The sequence below is a fragment of the Rhinoderma darwinii genome, chromosome 13 (genome assembly GCF_050947455.1).
Source record: "Rhinoderma darwinii isolate aRhiDar2 chromosome 13, aRhiDar2.hap1, whole genome shotgun sequence".
NCBI lineage: Eukaryota > Metazoa > Chordata > Amphibia > Anura > Rhinodermatidae > Rhinoderma > Rhinoderma darwinii.
Genome location: NC_134699.1, coordinates 32,884,315 through 32,898,952, shown reverse-complemented (window position 1 = coordinate 32,898,952; position 14,638 = coordinate 32,884,315). Strand labels below are relative to the sequence as shown.

General features: G+C 45.4%; 1 protein-coding gene across 4 annotated transcripts in view; it reads right to left on the bottom strand.

The window, feature by feature from the left end:
* Nucleotides 1–14,638, bottom strand: part of LOC142665929 (arf-GAP with SH3 domain, ANK repeat and PH domain-containing protein 1-like) — a 110,691-nt gene that overhangs the window by 51,393 nt on the left and 44,660 nt on the right. For all 4 annotated transcript variants that reach the window (XM_075845745.1, XM_075845747.1, XM_075845748.1 and 1 more), the window contains exon 2: nucleotides 1,189–1,261. In XM_075845745.1, coding sequence (XP_075701860.1) covers nucleotides 1,189–1,261 — 73 coding nt within the window. The remainder of the gene's footprint in view (nucleotides 1–1,188; nucleotides 1,262–14,638) is intronic.

The window sequence follows — 14,638 nt, the reverse complement described above, 5'->3', positions numbered from 1 at the left end:
TGCAATAATAAACTAAGTTTGTCATATACTTATCTTACCTGCCTGTCTTGGCCCCCTTCTGTTGACATAGTATACGTGATGACATCTATGCAATGTCTCTTGATATAAACAAGGTGGCCGATTGTTGCCTGCTACAATAACATTTTATTTGTGCTGAATTAACGCCATGATGTGACAGCATTGTAATGGCACGTGATATTTTATGAGCATTATATAGTCACGTACAAAATATAAACAGTCAAAGTAGCAGCGCTACAGGAATGGACCAAGCTTGGTAAGGCAAGTATTGCAAAAATAAGTTTCCGAAAAGTGTGGGGGGCTTCAGTCACTGCTCAATCTGCAATAAGAGACCGAGCAACCTTGCGCTCTCTGCTGTTCGCCAGCAGGAAATTAAGGGTACCAAGAAGAGATAAACCCGTGTGTTATCGGACAGATTTCACTTTTCAAGCTGAACGCCTAATCAGGTTATTGAAAGCAATTCATATACATATCAAGCATTGAATGACATACAAACACGGGTCCTGAGGTTGAAGATTCATATAAAAGCCTGTTCATATTTACAAAAGAAAGTCTTCACTGACGGACGTGTATCTAATAATTACACTGACAGTACCAATATCTGCACAGTAAAGACAACAAGCTGCTGGCTATCGAAGGACCTAAAAAAAAAAATGAAGCCTCCTTTCCAGTACACTGCACTGCTGGGGATACTGTACATTATAATTTATATCTTGGTATGCGCCATCCGATCATCTAAACCTCAATGTGCCCATGCAGGCACAGCTTCCAGTGAAAAATGATGGGCACAGCATAGCATCTCAGCAGGGTACAACTGGAAGCTCCAGAATGTAAATCTTGTTTGACAAGATATGAAAGGACTTCAGGAATAACATATCTCTCGCACTACCTGCCAATGAATGGAAAGAGACAGGATATTGTATTCCTCCACAACAAGGCATTGTTGTGTTTGTGAGAATGCCAGATTAATGAAACTCAGCTCATGATACAATGTCAAATATAACTGGAAGGGAACAAAAAGAACAGCTCTGTTTCTTTGCATGTAGTGTACCCAAATATGATATGTCATATTCCAGTATACATGTAGATGTTGTACCTAAGACCTAGTATATTAGAAATAATCAAAGTCAGGCACACAAGATATATAGGACAGTAGTAATTCAGTCTCACCTTCACCTGCACTGTTCTTTGCTTTGGCAGATTTCTTCATCTTGTGGAGAACTGTTCGGTCAGTGTCCAGTGCCTAAAAGATAAATTACCAGATTAAGATAAATAGGACACAAGATTATGATTTAGCTGCTTTTTTGACATCTGTGGTTTACATTTGATTTCCTGAACGACATCAATTAACTAAAATCCATAAACTACATCAGCGGTGGTAAATCCAACACATTATGAGGCCTCAAATATGCCCATGAATCATTCACAAGGTTGCACATCCCATTCAGTCAGAACCGGAAATGAAATAGGCTTTAGGTTTGGACATATAAAAAAGAGCTTATCAGTAAAAAAGCCACATTCTTCCCCATCTCAACCTGAATTATTAAATAAGATTTTTATAATGACATTTTATTAGCAATAGATCGTATAGAGATTCCGCCACCAACAGCCAAGATATAATACATATTGCCCAGTTAATACATATTCCGAATTGCAACATTTTAGGTGTGTTGTTTTTTTTTAGACACATAGGGATGTTTTTTATATTTTTTTCATAGTAATATTTTTTTTATGTTTTTTCAAGTAAAATATAACAATATGGAATAACATTAAATGAAAGTGACAAAGCCATCTAATAATAATTACATTAAATTGTGTGATAAAGAATAGATCTTACATAGCTATCAGTCTAAAGAGTCAATTACAGATTGATAGCCTCATTAATCAAGGTAACAATTTTACAATAGTTCCATTGTACACTTTGTGGTAGAAAGTGTGCAGCCAAGTTTTCCCGATTGTACCATTCCATATATTTGAAAGATTGTACTAACTCTTCTATCGTCTGTTTGGAATAGTAGGCTCCAATAAAGATTTTCCATTTACAAAAAAATTGTGCGTAGTCTTTTTTCCTTGTGTCTTTCTATGTCCAGTCGACTTATTCTCATCAAACATTTCAATTTAGAAATGACTGCCACAATCTTTGGTCTCCCTTGCTGGAGACATGGAAATAAAAGGCATCTAAGCGAAATTACCAATATGATGTGGACCATTTGGGGAACCTCTCTTCTACTTATGGTGCATAAACTGGGGATCTAATTTGGTGAAAGAGCATAGTTTGTTGGGTTAGTTTGATAACCAAACTTTGAATGTGCTTGAATGTTTCTTGCTACATCCTGGCAAAAGATTTTAGTAAAAATGCAGACCCAAACCCCGGCCGTGCCATAAGTTGTTGTGTGTCCAGAAATTTGGGGCATGCCGTAATTCTATAGGGAAAACTTAGGGATGGCGGTATGATGAACCATACAGAGCAGAGTATTTTTTTTAATATGTCCCCCATGAATTTCTAAAAAAAAGACCTCTGGGACGCACACATATAGAGAGACTGACAGACAGACATACATATTTTAGTAGTTTCCTACTATCTGGCGCATCCTTAAGAGACCAAGTTACAAGTGCAAACAAACCCCTAAGACGCAGGAGCTATGCCATTGTGGGTGTCCACTTAAATGCAGACAAAAATCAAGTCACATTTTTATACCTTAGAAAAACGACAGCTGTAACGTTTTATGCCAACGTCATTTAGTTAGATTTGAAGTCCCATCCAGACCAATGCAAGTATTTTGATTTAAAAAAAAAAAAAAGATTATAGATATTTGTCACATCAGGGGTTAATATGCGCCTCTAAAGCCAGATTGACCTTTAAAACAGCTTATTTATCATCTATACTTGATCCTTATACTCCACATGTATGAAGAACACATATTTTTCTAGGGCCCACTGCAGGGTGTTAATATTCCCAGGTCCCAAGGCGCTAGAATGTGGAAGTTCTGAACAAATACTGTTGTGCCTATTGTGAGACTGCCAGCAGAATAGTGTATCTTGGGGGATGCGCACAAGAAACAGACTGGGTAAATATCAGTGTTGATGCAATTAAAGACATCCTTTTGGGAGTCCCAATCCAATAACTGGCCCGCTCTGGATTCTTGTTTGTGAGTCATTGTAGAATCACCACACAGAATTCATATTAACCTATCCATGGCTCAAGTTAGAGAACAGTTCATAATAGACAATATCTCTAAACATATCACAATATGTTTCTCTTTAAAAATTTGGTATGAGAAATATTAATTTACAGGATAATCATTTGGGCATCAATATTTCCAAATAATTTTTGATCAGAAGTCTCAATATTTTAAGGTAGTGCTGGGCGATCAAATTAATTTGACTAATTCGCCATGTGGGTGCCTCAGGATTCAGTTTTCACAGAATTGTTAAATATATTCTATGAGAAAACATCACTGGTAAAGCACCCATTTGGTGCTTTACTAGGGATGCAGGTGGCGATATGACGTCATCGCGCCGCCTTCGTCATTCCGCTAGAGCAGGTCCGAACAGATAAAAACAGGCCTGCATTGCTGAGGAGAGGATGGTGCAGGAATGGGGACAGGTAAGTGTGGCGCTATCTACAGGGGGCTGTGTAGAGCTATCTTCAGGGGACACTGGCACTATCTCTATAGGCATTATCTATATGGGCACTGTGGCACTATTTACACGGGCAGTGTGTGGCACTATCTACATGGGACACTGTGGCACTGTCAACAGGGAGGCTCTTTGGAACTATCTGCAGGGGACACACTGACACTATCTACAGGGGGCACTGGGTGCGGCACTGTCTATGCTGGTTTTTACACTACCAGTAGTGGTCAGCAAATATTCACTAGCTTAGCCCTTTATATTAGTGCTTGTAACATAAAGGGCTCAGCTGGTGGATACATGCGGACTAATAATCGTGGCGTAAAAAAAAACGGGGTAGCGGGAGCGTAGCGAAAATAACCTGGTTTAAAAAGCATGCATCTAGTTTCAAAATTCTGCGTTTGCCCCTAAAAACGCGGGGATAAACGCAGGATTCTTGGAAGCTCCAGCTACGTTACCTACAGTATTCTTTCCTCACACTTTTCACGTCGAGGCACCGCAAAGAGCTTATGTTGGGAGGAAATCTCTCTCCTCTATCCACTGTGGAGCGTTGGCTCCATCATGCACGGTACTTAAAGAGCACTGTTACTATGGAAAACAGGATGCTCCTTTGGCTTTCTAACCAGTCCCGGCACTGTAACCTGCCTGAAGTGGGAACCCACGCAACCTACCTAGAAAACAAGGACGGGAGAGGGGCAACACCAGGAGGGCGCAGGATCCCTGTCACTCCGGACAAGAGATATTCCCTAAGACAAATAGGGGAGAATGGCTTGTTCCCTTCCTCCACCTTACATGTATAAACTTATATACTGTGTCACAGAGGTACAGTATATACCCATTTATAAAACGCACAACTACATTATATCAAAGTATAATCCACAGTAGTATATATCCATATATAATGCACAAAAGGTACAGTATATACCATGTATAATATATGCGTATATACTGTACCGGTGTGTATTATATTATAGTTCTATACAGATTCATTGCTATAGGCAACTACATCATTTTTGTCTAGCACTAGTCTTGTAACATCTCCCCTTAAAGTGTAGCTAAACGTTTGACAAACTTTTGACATGTCATCATGACATGTCAGAAGTTTGGATTGGTGGGGGTCCGAGCACTGAGACCCCCACCAATCGCTAGAACGAAGCAGCTGAAGCGCTCGTGTGAGCGCTCAGCTGCTTCGTGTCTGTTCGGCTTTTTCCTGAAAGCCGATGTATCGGAGTACGGGCTCATAGACTTTCTATTGAGTCCGTACACCGATACATTTCCGGAAAAAGCCGAACAGACACAAAGTGGCTGAGCGCTCACACGAGCACTTCAGCTGCTTTGTTCTAGCGATTGGTGGGGGTCTTAGTGCTCGGAACCCAACGAATCCAAACTTCTGACATGTCACTATGACATGTCAGAAGTTTGTCGAACATTTAGCTACACTTTAATGTCTAAAACTTCCTATTTATGCATGAGGGCATTGCTGTGGGTTAGTAATGTTAAATACACCAAAAGGACATGGCTTCCGTCGGGTAATGATAACCTAAGACACAGAACTTTCCTGGCATACACGCTAACCGTAGGGAAAAAAGTGATGTATATTTTACCTCAGGTCTCAGAGCCGAAGGGCTGACTTGGCGTGCCACGTTTTTTTTCCTATTTTTAAAAAGTTTTTGGTAAGTACAATAAACCTTGTGTTTTTTGCAAAATACTGGCGGTGCTACACTATGTGTTGTCTCTTTCTTAGTAGGCTTATGGTTACATCAGATTGAGCCGGAGACATCTATAGAACTACTGAGCCCAGCATTTCACGGACATCTGCTACACCAGTAATACTGTATCTTTACCTTTCCTCAGGACACTTAGGAGAAGGATACTATCAGGACTATTGGACGGACTTTGTGGATTCCTTAGGTTGTATTGAGCTGCTGGGTATTCATTTTAGCTTATGTTATGTTCTAAAAGAGTTTTATAGGACAACTCTGAACTTAGCTTGCTCCAAAAAATTTTAGAGTGTGCGTAACACAACGATATATATATGTAATTGTTTAGTTACATTTATAGCTGTATTTCTGTCTTTGTATCTGCCATCTGCCGCCTACTGTTGCCCATTGGTATATGGACCATTTCCTCACTGTCCCTGCCTGTGACCTGTGGCCCCTGCCTGTATCATTGCCCCTGCCTGTGTCCTCTGGCCCTCGGCCATGTCTTCCACCTGCTGTCTGACGCCTACAAAGTTTGCTGCTTCACATGGGTGAGATCTTTTCACATTCTTTTGATATTCAACCTTTGATGTGTTCTAAAGTGCTATGGATGTTTATGATTTGGACCATGACCTGGAGCTAAACTGTGAGAAGATTTGAATTTAGTTCATCTTGAGGAAGAGGGCGTCTCCAGAGCTCTGGATCAGAGATTATACGTCTAGTTGTATGTTAACAGCAGTCAAGGTTAGAAGAATTTTTAGAGGCGGTGGAAGTTGTGGAGATTGCACCCCTGGACTAAGATATAGTAGTTGTTCTGTTTAAAGCACGATTGGATAGTTGGCGGGCATAGAAGTCGGATTGGTGATAAGGATGGTGAGAAAGAGGGAAGGGCATGGAGCAACAAAAGGATATAAAATGGATACGTTTTTTAGTTCGTCTACTCAGCTTAAATCAGGGACTTCCAGATTTTACTATCACAGCCTCGATGTGAGTCTTATAGGAATGAATGGAGAAACTGACTTCTTGTCCACACATGAGACGCTGTGGCAGTTGGAGAGTCCTATTGTTGGTCACATGACAGCTGAGGACCAGAAGGGAGTGGATAAAACATAAATACAGCCACCGGTAAGAAAAAGGACCTTCACCACAATTTACAGAATGTGCTTTTCCAATGGGCCAGAGAATAAAAAAATTTGTGGGAGTGCTTCTTTAAATACCGGTGAGGCGTGTGTTGTGCGCTAGGTATAGTGACATATGACCTCTAGCACATGGGTACATGTGTCAGTGTGTGGGGATTGGGGGGGGTGGGTAAATTGGGTTATCGTTTTTTTGTTTCTCTTCCTCCCTTTACCTCCTTGCTTGGTATTCAATTTTGGAAGATGTTGGGCCGTTATATAGGATATAAAAATTAGATTTTGAAAATTGTGGTATGGAATGTCAGGGGATTGAGCGATCGACTGAAAAGATATGCTGTCATGCAGGTGATGGGATAATATTTGCAGGCAATCATATGCGTGGTAGAGACACATTTAAAAAAGGAAAAAAGGTATATGTTTTAGCCCATAAGTGCACAGCATTTCAGTTTCACTCTATGTACTCAGGGTATGCTAGAGGGATTTGCCTGTTGGTACACCAAAATGTTACATTTCAGAGAATTAAGGAACGCATTAATCCATTGGGAAAATAGGTGTTCTTGTTATGTGTACTAGAAGGTCAGTGTAGTCTCCTGGCATTCATGTATATACTACCTCCTTTCAATCCTGCAGTGCAGATATATTTCTATCAATTTTCTTTGGGTCATAAGGGTATACCAATTTATGTATTTGGGGATAATAATTGCTTAAGGGATGAGGAGAGGAATAGGTGGAGAATGGCGGAGCAGTCCCAAGGGATACAAAGTACACTATTATTTAAATGAATGCAGAAGTTTTCATGGGCGTCATTTGCATCCATAGGAACTAGAATATACTTGTTTCAGCTCGACCCATAATGTTTTTTCCAGAATTGACATGCTGATGGTAAATGAAATTAGTATTTCAAGGCTACGTGTGGTTACACATAGTGTCTCTGATCATGTACCATTGGGGGTAGATCTGGAGTGGGTGAGGCATGAGAAAACCAGATGTTAGGGATCTGCCAGGTACTTCATCTAGGTATACTCCTGGGATTAATCAATCCACACCTGAGGCCAGACCTGTTCGACTGACACCATCTCCCACCAACCAGGGTGGCAAGCTCAGGAGTGGGAGAGCCTATCGCGGCCTGGTCTGTCGGAGTTAGCTCCGCCCCCTGTCCTTTATTACCTGCCCTGTTCTCTCCCTCAGTGCTTGTAATTCTTTTGGATTCCTGGCCCCACTGCTGCTTGCTCCAGCCTGCTTCTGCCGTGCTTCTGCCTTGCTGCAGTTCTGCTTGACCTTCTTTGCTTTGCCCCTGGCTTGCTTCTGTCTCCTTGCCCGCTTGGGTGTACTCACTTCGTCCTGGTCCTGACTGTCCGTTCGCCGCTCCGTTTCCTCGTGGCGTTCCGTGGCTACTGCCCCTTCCCTTGCATGTTCCCTGTTTGTTTTCCTGTGCACTTAGACAGCGTAGGGACCGCCGCCCGGTTGTACCTCGTCGCCTAGGGCGAGTCGTTGCAAGTAGGCAGGGACAGGGCGGTGGGTAGATTAGTGCTCACTTTCCCTTCACCTCCTTCCGGCCATTACATAATTACAAGCCCTTACCTAGTCTACCATTTCTCCTACGCTGACGCTATCATGGACCCCCTTGAGACCCTGGCCCAGCAGATGCAGGGCCTCTCCCTACAGGTCCAGGCCCTGGCCCAAAGGGTCAATCAGGGTGACGCTGCTTTAGTAGTACCCCTCACCTCACCTCTAGAACCCGACCTCAAATTACCTGACCGGTTCTCAGGGGACCGTAAGACGTTTCTCTCCTTCCGGGAGAGTTGCAGACTGTATTTCCGCCTAAAGCCCCACTCCTCAGGTTCCGAGAACCAGCGGGTGGGTATCATCATATCCCGACTCCAGGAAGGGCCCCAAGAGTGGGCCTTCTCCTTGGCTCCTGACGCCCCTGAACTTTCCTCTGTTGATCGTTTTTTCTCTGCCCTCGGACTCATTTACGACGAGACTGACAGGACTGCCTTAGCCGAGAGTCAGCTGGTGACCTTACGTCAGGGTAGGAGACCGGTTGAGGAATACTGTTCTGATTTTAGGAAGTGGTGCGTAGCTTCTCAGTGGAACGATCCGGCCCTAAGGTGCCAGTTTAGGTTAGGATTATCTGACGCCCTGAAGGATCTGCTGGTTAGCTACCCCTCGTCTGACTCCCTTGACCAGGTTATGGCCCTAGCAGTACGACTTGACCGACGTCTCAGGGAACGTCAGCTAGAACGCTTCAGTGTGCTCCCCTCTGACTTTTCTGCGATCCCCCCCGAGGTCCCGTCTCCTCGCCCCTCCACGGAGGACTCGGAGGTACCTATGCAACTCGGGGCCTCCATGTCCCCTCGACAACGTAGGGAGTTTCGCAGAATGAATGGTCTCTGCTTCTACTGTGGGGACGACAAGCATCTACTGAACACCTGTCCCAGGCGCAAGAATAAGAAGCCGGAAAACTTCCGCGCCTAAGTGATCATCGGGGAGGTCACTTGGGCGCACAGGTATTTCCCGTTAATGTGAAACGCAATAAAATTTTGCTTCCCTTTCAGGTCTCGTTTGCTGGCCGGGCTGCCACGGGCAGTGCTTTCGTGGATTCAGGGTCATCTGCTAATATCATGTCTGCGGAATTTGCTATGTCTCTAAAGATGCCTTGTATTGATTTACCTTATCCTATCCCTGTAGTAGGAATCGACTCAACTCCCCTTGCTAATGGTTATTTTACTCAGCATACTCCTGTTTTTGAACTCCTTGTTGGCTCCATGCATTTGGAGCAGTGCTCTGTACTGGTGATGCAGGGATTATCGTCTGATCTGGTTTTAGGCCTTCCCTGGTTGCAGTTGCATAATCCCACGTTTGATTGGAATACTGGGGATCTCACCAAATGGGGTAATGAATGTCTTATGTCATGTCTTTCTGTTAACTCTATTTCTCCCCGGGAGGAGGTAAACACGCTTCCTGAGTTTGTTCAGGACTTCGCCGATGTGTTTTCTAAGGAGGCCTCCGAGGTGTTGCCCCCCCCATAGAGATTACGATTGCGCTATCGATTTGGTGCCTGGTGCCAAGCTTCCTAAGGGGAGGATATTTAATCTTTCATGTCCTGAACGTAAAGCTATGAGGGAATATATCCAAGAATGCCTGGCCAAGGGTTTCATTCGCCCCTCGACTTCTCCTGTAGGTGCTGGCTTCTTCTTCGTGGGGAAGAAGGATGGTGGTCTTAGGCCGTGCATTGATTATCGTAACCTGAATAAGGTCACCGTAAGGAACCAGTACCCACTTCCTTTGATTCCGGATCTTTTTAATCAGGTTCAGGGAGCCCAATGGTTTTCTAAGTTCGATCTACGGGGGGCATATAACCTTATCCGCATCAAAGAGGGGGATGAGTGGAAAACTGCGTTCAACACACCCGAGGGTCATTTCGAATACCTGGTCATGCCCTTTGGGTTGTGTAATGCCCCTGCTGTCTTCCAGAATTTTATTAATGAAATCCTGAGAGACTACCTGGGTAATTTTCTTGTTGTGTACCTTGATGACATACTGGTGTTTTCCAAGGACTGGTCCTCCCACGTGGAGCATGTCAGGAAGGTGCTCCAGGTCCTTCGGGAGAATAATCTGTTTGCTAAGACTGAAAAATGTGTCTTTGGGGTACAGGAGATACCATTTTTAGGGCAAATCCTCACTCCTCATGAATTCCGCATGGACCCTGCCAAGGTTCAGGCTGTGGCGGAATGGGTCCAACCTGCCTCCCTTAAGGCGTTACAGTGTTTTTTAGGGTTCGCCAACTATTACAGGAGATTTATTGCCAACTTCTCGGTCGTCGCTAAGCCTCTTACGGACCTTACCCGCAAGGGTGCTGATGTCTTCCATTGGCCCCCTGAGGCCGTCCAGGCCTTTGAGACCCTCAAGAAGTGCTTTATCTCGGCCCCCGTGCTGATTCAGCCCAACCAAGAGGAGCCATTTATTGTGGAGGTTGACGCTTCCGAGGTGGGAGTGGGGGCCGTCTTGTCCCAGGGTACCAGCTCCCTCACCCATCTCCGCCCCTGTGCTTACTTCTCTAGGAAGTTTTCGCCCACGGAGAGTAACTATGATATTGGCAACCGCGAACTTCTAGCCATTAAATGGGCTTTTGAGGAGTGGCGGCACTTCCTGGAGGGGGCCAGACACCAGGTAATGGTCCTTACGGATCACAAGAATCTGGTTTTCCTAGAATCGGCCCGGAGGCTTAATCCTAGACAAGCTCGGTGGGCACTATTCTTTACCAGATTTAATTTCTTGGTTACCTATAGGGCTGGGTCCAAGAATATTAAGGCTGATGCTCTGTCACGTAGTTTCATGGCCAATCCTCCTTCTGAGAAGGATCCTGCTTGTATTTTACCCCCTGGTATAATCGTCTCTGCCACGGATTCTGATTTAGCTTCTGATATCGCGGCTGATCAGGGTGCAGCTCCCGGGAACGTCCCTGGGGACAAATTGTTTGTTCCCCTGCAATACCGGCTGAGGGTACTCAGGGAAAACCATGACTCCGCTCTATCTGGTCATCCTGGCATCTTGGGCACCAAACACCTCATTACCAGAAACTATTGGTGGCCTGGGTTGCCTAAAGACGTTAGGGCTTACGTCGCCGCTTGTGAGGTTTGCGCTAGGTCCAAAACCCCTAGGTCCCGACCTGCGGGCCTACTACGTTCCTTGCCCATTCCCCAGAGACCTTGGACCCATATCTCCATGGATTTTATCACCGATTTGCCTCCATCTCAGGGCAAGTCGGTGGTGTGGGTGGTAGTCGACCGCTTCAGCAAGATGTGCCACTTTGTGCCCCTTAAGAAGCTACCTAACGCCAAGACGTTAGCTTCTTTGTTTGTGAAACACATCCTGCGTCTCCATGGGGCCCCAGTCAATATCGTTTCTGACAGAGGGGTACAATTTGTTTCCTTATTTTGGAGAGCTTTTTGTAAAAAGTTGGAGATTGATCTGTCCTTCTCCTCCGCCTTCCATCCCGAAACTAATGGCCAAACGGAAAGGACCAACCAATCCCTGGAACAATATTTAAGGTGTTTCATCTCTGACTGTCAATTCGATTGGGTCTCATTCCTTCCCCTTGCTGAATTTTCCTTGAATAACCGGGTCAGTAACTCGTCAGGGGTCTCCCCGTTTTTCTGTAATTTCGGGTTTAACCCAAGATTCTCCTCCGTCTCCCCTGGTTGTTCCAATAATCCTGAGGTAGAGGATGTTCATCGGGAACTGTGCACCGTCTGGGCCCAGGTTCAGAAGAACCTAGAGGCGTCCCAGAGCGCACAAAAGATTCAGGCGGATAGTAGACGTTCTGCTAACCCCCGGTTTGTCGTCGGGGATTTGGTCTGGTTGTCGTCCAGGAACTTGCGCCTTAAGGTCCCGTCCAGGAAGTTTGCTCCCCGATTTATTGGACCTTATAAGATCATTGAAGTCCTCAACCCTGTATCCTTCCGTCTGGAGCTCCCCCCATCATTTCGCATACATGACGTCTTCCATGCCTCCCTCCTTAAACGCTGCTCCCCGTCCTGGTCCCCCTCGAGGATACCTCCTGTTCCCGTTCTCACCCCTGAGGGGGTGGAATTCGAGGTGGCCAAGATTATGGACTGTAGGATGGTCCAGGGCTCCCTCCAGTACCTGGTCCATTGGAGAGGATACGGGCCGGAGGAGAGGACTTGGGTACCTGCCCGTGATGTTCACACTGGGGTATTGATCAGGAGGTTCCACCTTCTCTTCCCCACTAAACCGGGTCCCCTTAGTAAGGGTCCGGTGGCCCCTCATAAAAGGGGGAGTACTGTTAGGGATCTGCCAGGTACTTCATCTAGGTATACTCCTGGGATTAATCAATCCACACCTGAGGCCAGACCTGTTCGACTGACACCATCTCCCACCAACCAGGGTGGCAAGCTCAGGAGTGGGAGAGCCTATCGCGGCCTGGTCTGTCGGAGTTAGCTCCGCCCCCTGTCCTTTATTACCTGCCCTGTTCTCTCCCTCAGTGCTTGTAATTCTTTTGGATTCCTGGCCCCACTGCTGCTTGCTCCAGCCTGCTTCTGCCGTGCTTCTGCCTTGCTGCAGTTCTGCTTGACCTTCTTTGCTTTGCCCCTGGCTTGCTTCTGTCTCCTTGCCCGCTTGGGTGTACTCACTTCGTCCTGGTCCTGACTGTCCGTTCGCCGCTCCGTTTCCTCGTGGCGTTCCGTGGCTACTGCCCCTTCCCTTGCATGTTCCCTGTTTGTTTTCCTGTGCACTTAGACAGCGTAGGGACCGCCGCCCGGTTGTACCTCGTCGCCTAGGGCGAGTCGTTGCAAGTAGGCAGGGACAGGGCGGTGGGTAGATTAGGGCTCACTTTCCCTTCACCTCCTTCCGGCCATTACACCAGATTTCAAATGTAATCCCTATTGGTTGAAGCTGCTGTAAACTCATGATAAGATCAGGGAGGAGGTGGTGTTCTTTTTCGTGTGCAACTTGTGGTAAGTGGAAGTAAGGATAGTTTGGGATGCAGCCAGGGCCGGACTGGGACTTAAAAATTCCAGGGCTGATTACGCAACACTGGCCATTGTTGGGCTGGGACCACTTTCCAGCTATGCAAGATATGGGGAGATTTATTAAAACAGGTGTAAATGAAAAGAGGAATAGTTCGTGATAGCCCCAATTCCAACGAATCCACTGCTTTTCCACGAGAATAATGTACATGCTCGTTATTCTAGAGGATTTTTTTTGTATACATATAGCCCCTCCCTGCAGATGGTGCCCCACATATAGTCCCCCTGTATATGGTGTCCCACATATGCCCCCCCCTGTAGATAGTGCCTCACATATAGCCTCTCCTGTAGATTGTGGCCCACACATAGCTCCTCTGTATATAGTGCCCCACATATAGCCCCCCCCCCCCCGTAGATAGCGCCACTCACACTTTTAAGTGGGAAAAAAGACAGAAAAAAAGCCAAAAAACTTTACATACTCACGTCGATCCCGTTCCCACGTCATCCTATGTCAATGCAGGCCTGCTCTCTTCTGAGCAGGTCTGTGGGGCTGAACGACAGTGCTGATTGGCAGGGCAGAATGACTTGCCACGTCAATCAGCGCCTTTCAACAACAGAAGCAATTGAAAGGTGCTGATTGGCGGGGCAAGTCTTTCTGCCCTGCCAATCAGCGTCATTGTAAGGCAGATACAATTAGTGCATGAGGGGGTGGTGGCAGCTGGTTTCAGTGGCGCCGCCGCCCAGGGCCAATTCTAGGTTTTCTGCTGCCTGAGGTGAAAATTGAAATGGCGCCCCCTAGATCTTGATTGGCATCCCCCTGACTGTTCTACATTACTACCAGCCTTCTCCTTTGCCTTGTACTCCCCTGGCATGTGCGGTGCAGTGATGAAGCCGGGCAGAGTACAACTCACTGAACGGTGCGTGTTCGTTGTAGTACAAGGCAATGGTGCATCCAAGAAAGTTGGAGGAGACTGGTAGTGATGTAGAACAGCCAGGGGGATGTCAACCAAGAATGGAAAGGTGGACTTGCATTTAGGACTGTGTGAGTCTACAGGATAGCGGCACCGATTATATAGTAATTAGCATGTAGCGTGGACTTTTGTCATATGTATAATGCTTATTGCGGATTTGGTTCCTCTGCCCATTACACTGCTCTGGGGCAATAGCTCCGATTTCTTTTCTTTGCTGTCATTATTTTGATGTCTCAGAGGCTTTACATTTCATCTCCTTTCTTCTTGCATTTTGTGATTTTTCTATTGTACGGTTTTTCATTGCAATATTTTGTAACTGCTTCAAATATTTCTATTAAAATTTGTTAAAGAAAAAATAAATATTCTGCCACCTACTTGAGTGTGAGAACAATGATCTATATACAAAACAAAATCTACAGTGTAATATACAGACAACACTGCACTGTCAAGTGTTAAAAATGCAAGCAGCTTGTAGGACTAACTTAACTGCTCAGATAGTAAATGGCATCATAGGAGTTTTTGGTTATTTCTCCTACAACTGTGAATATACCAATAATAGAGATGGTAAAGTTTTTTGCATGGTACGCCGGGCCTTCTCAGAAAAATCACTCTGAAGCAGCTTTCCCTAGCTGTTTACTATTGCATCACAACTCGCCATGAGTTTAATGCAGATAAATTGCTTCTCCTCA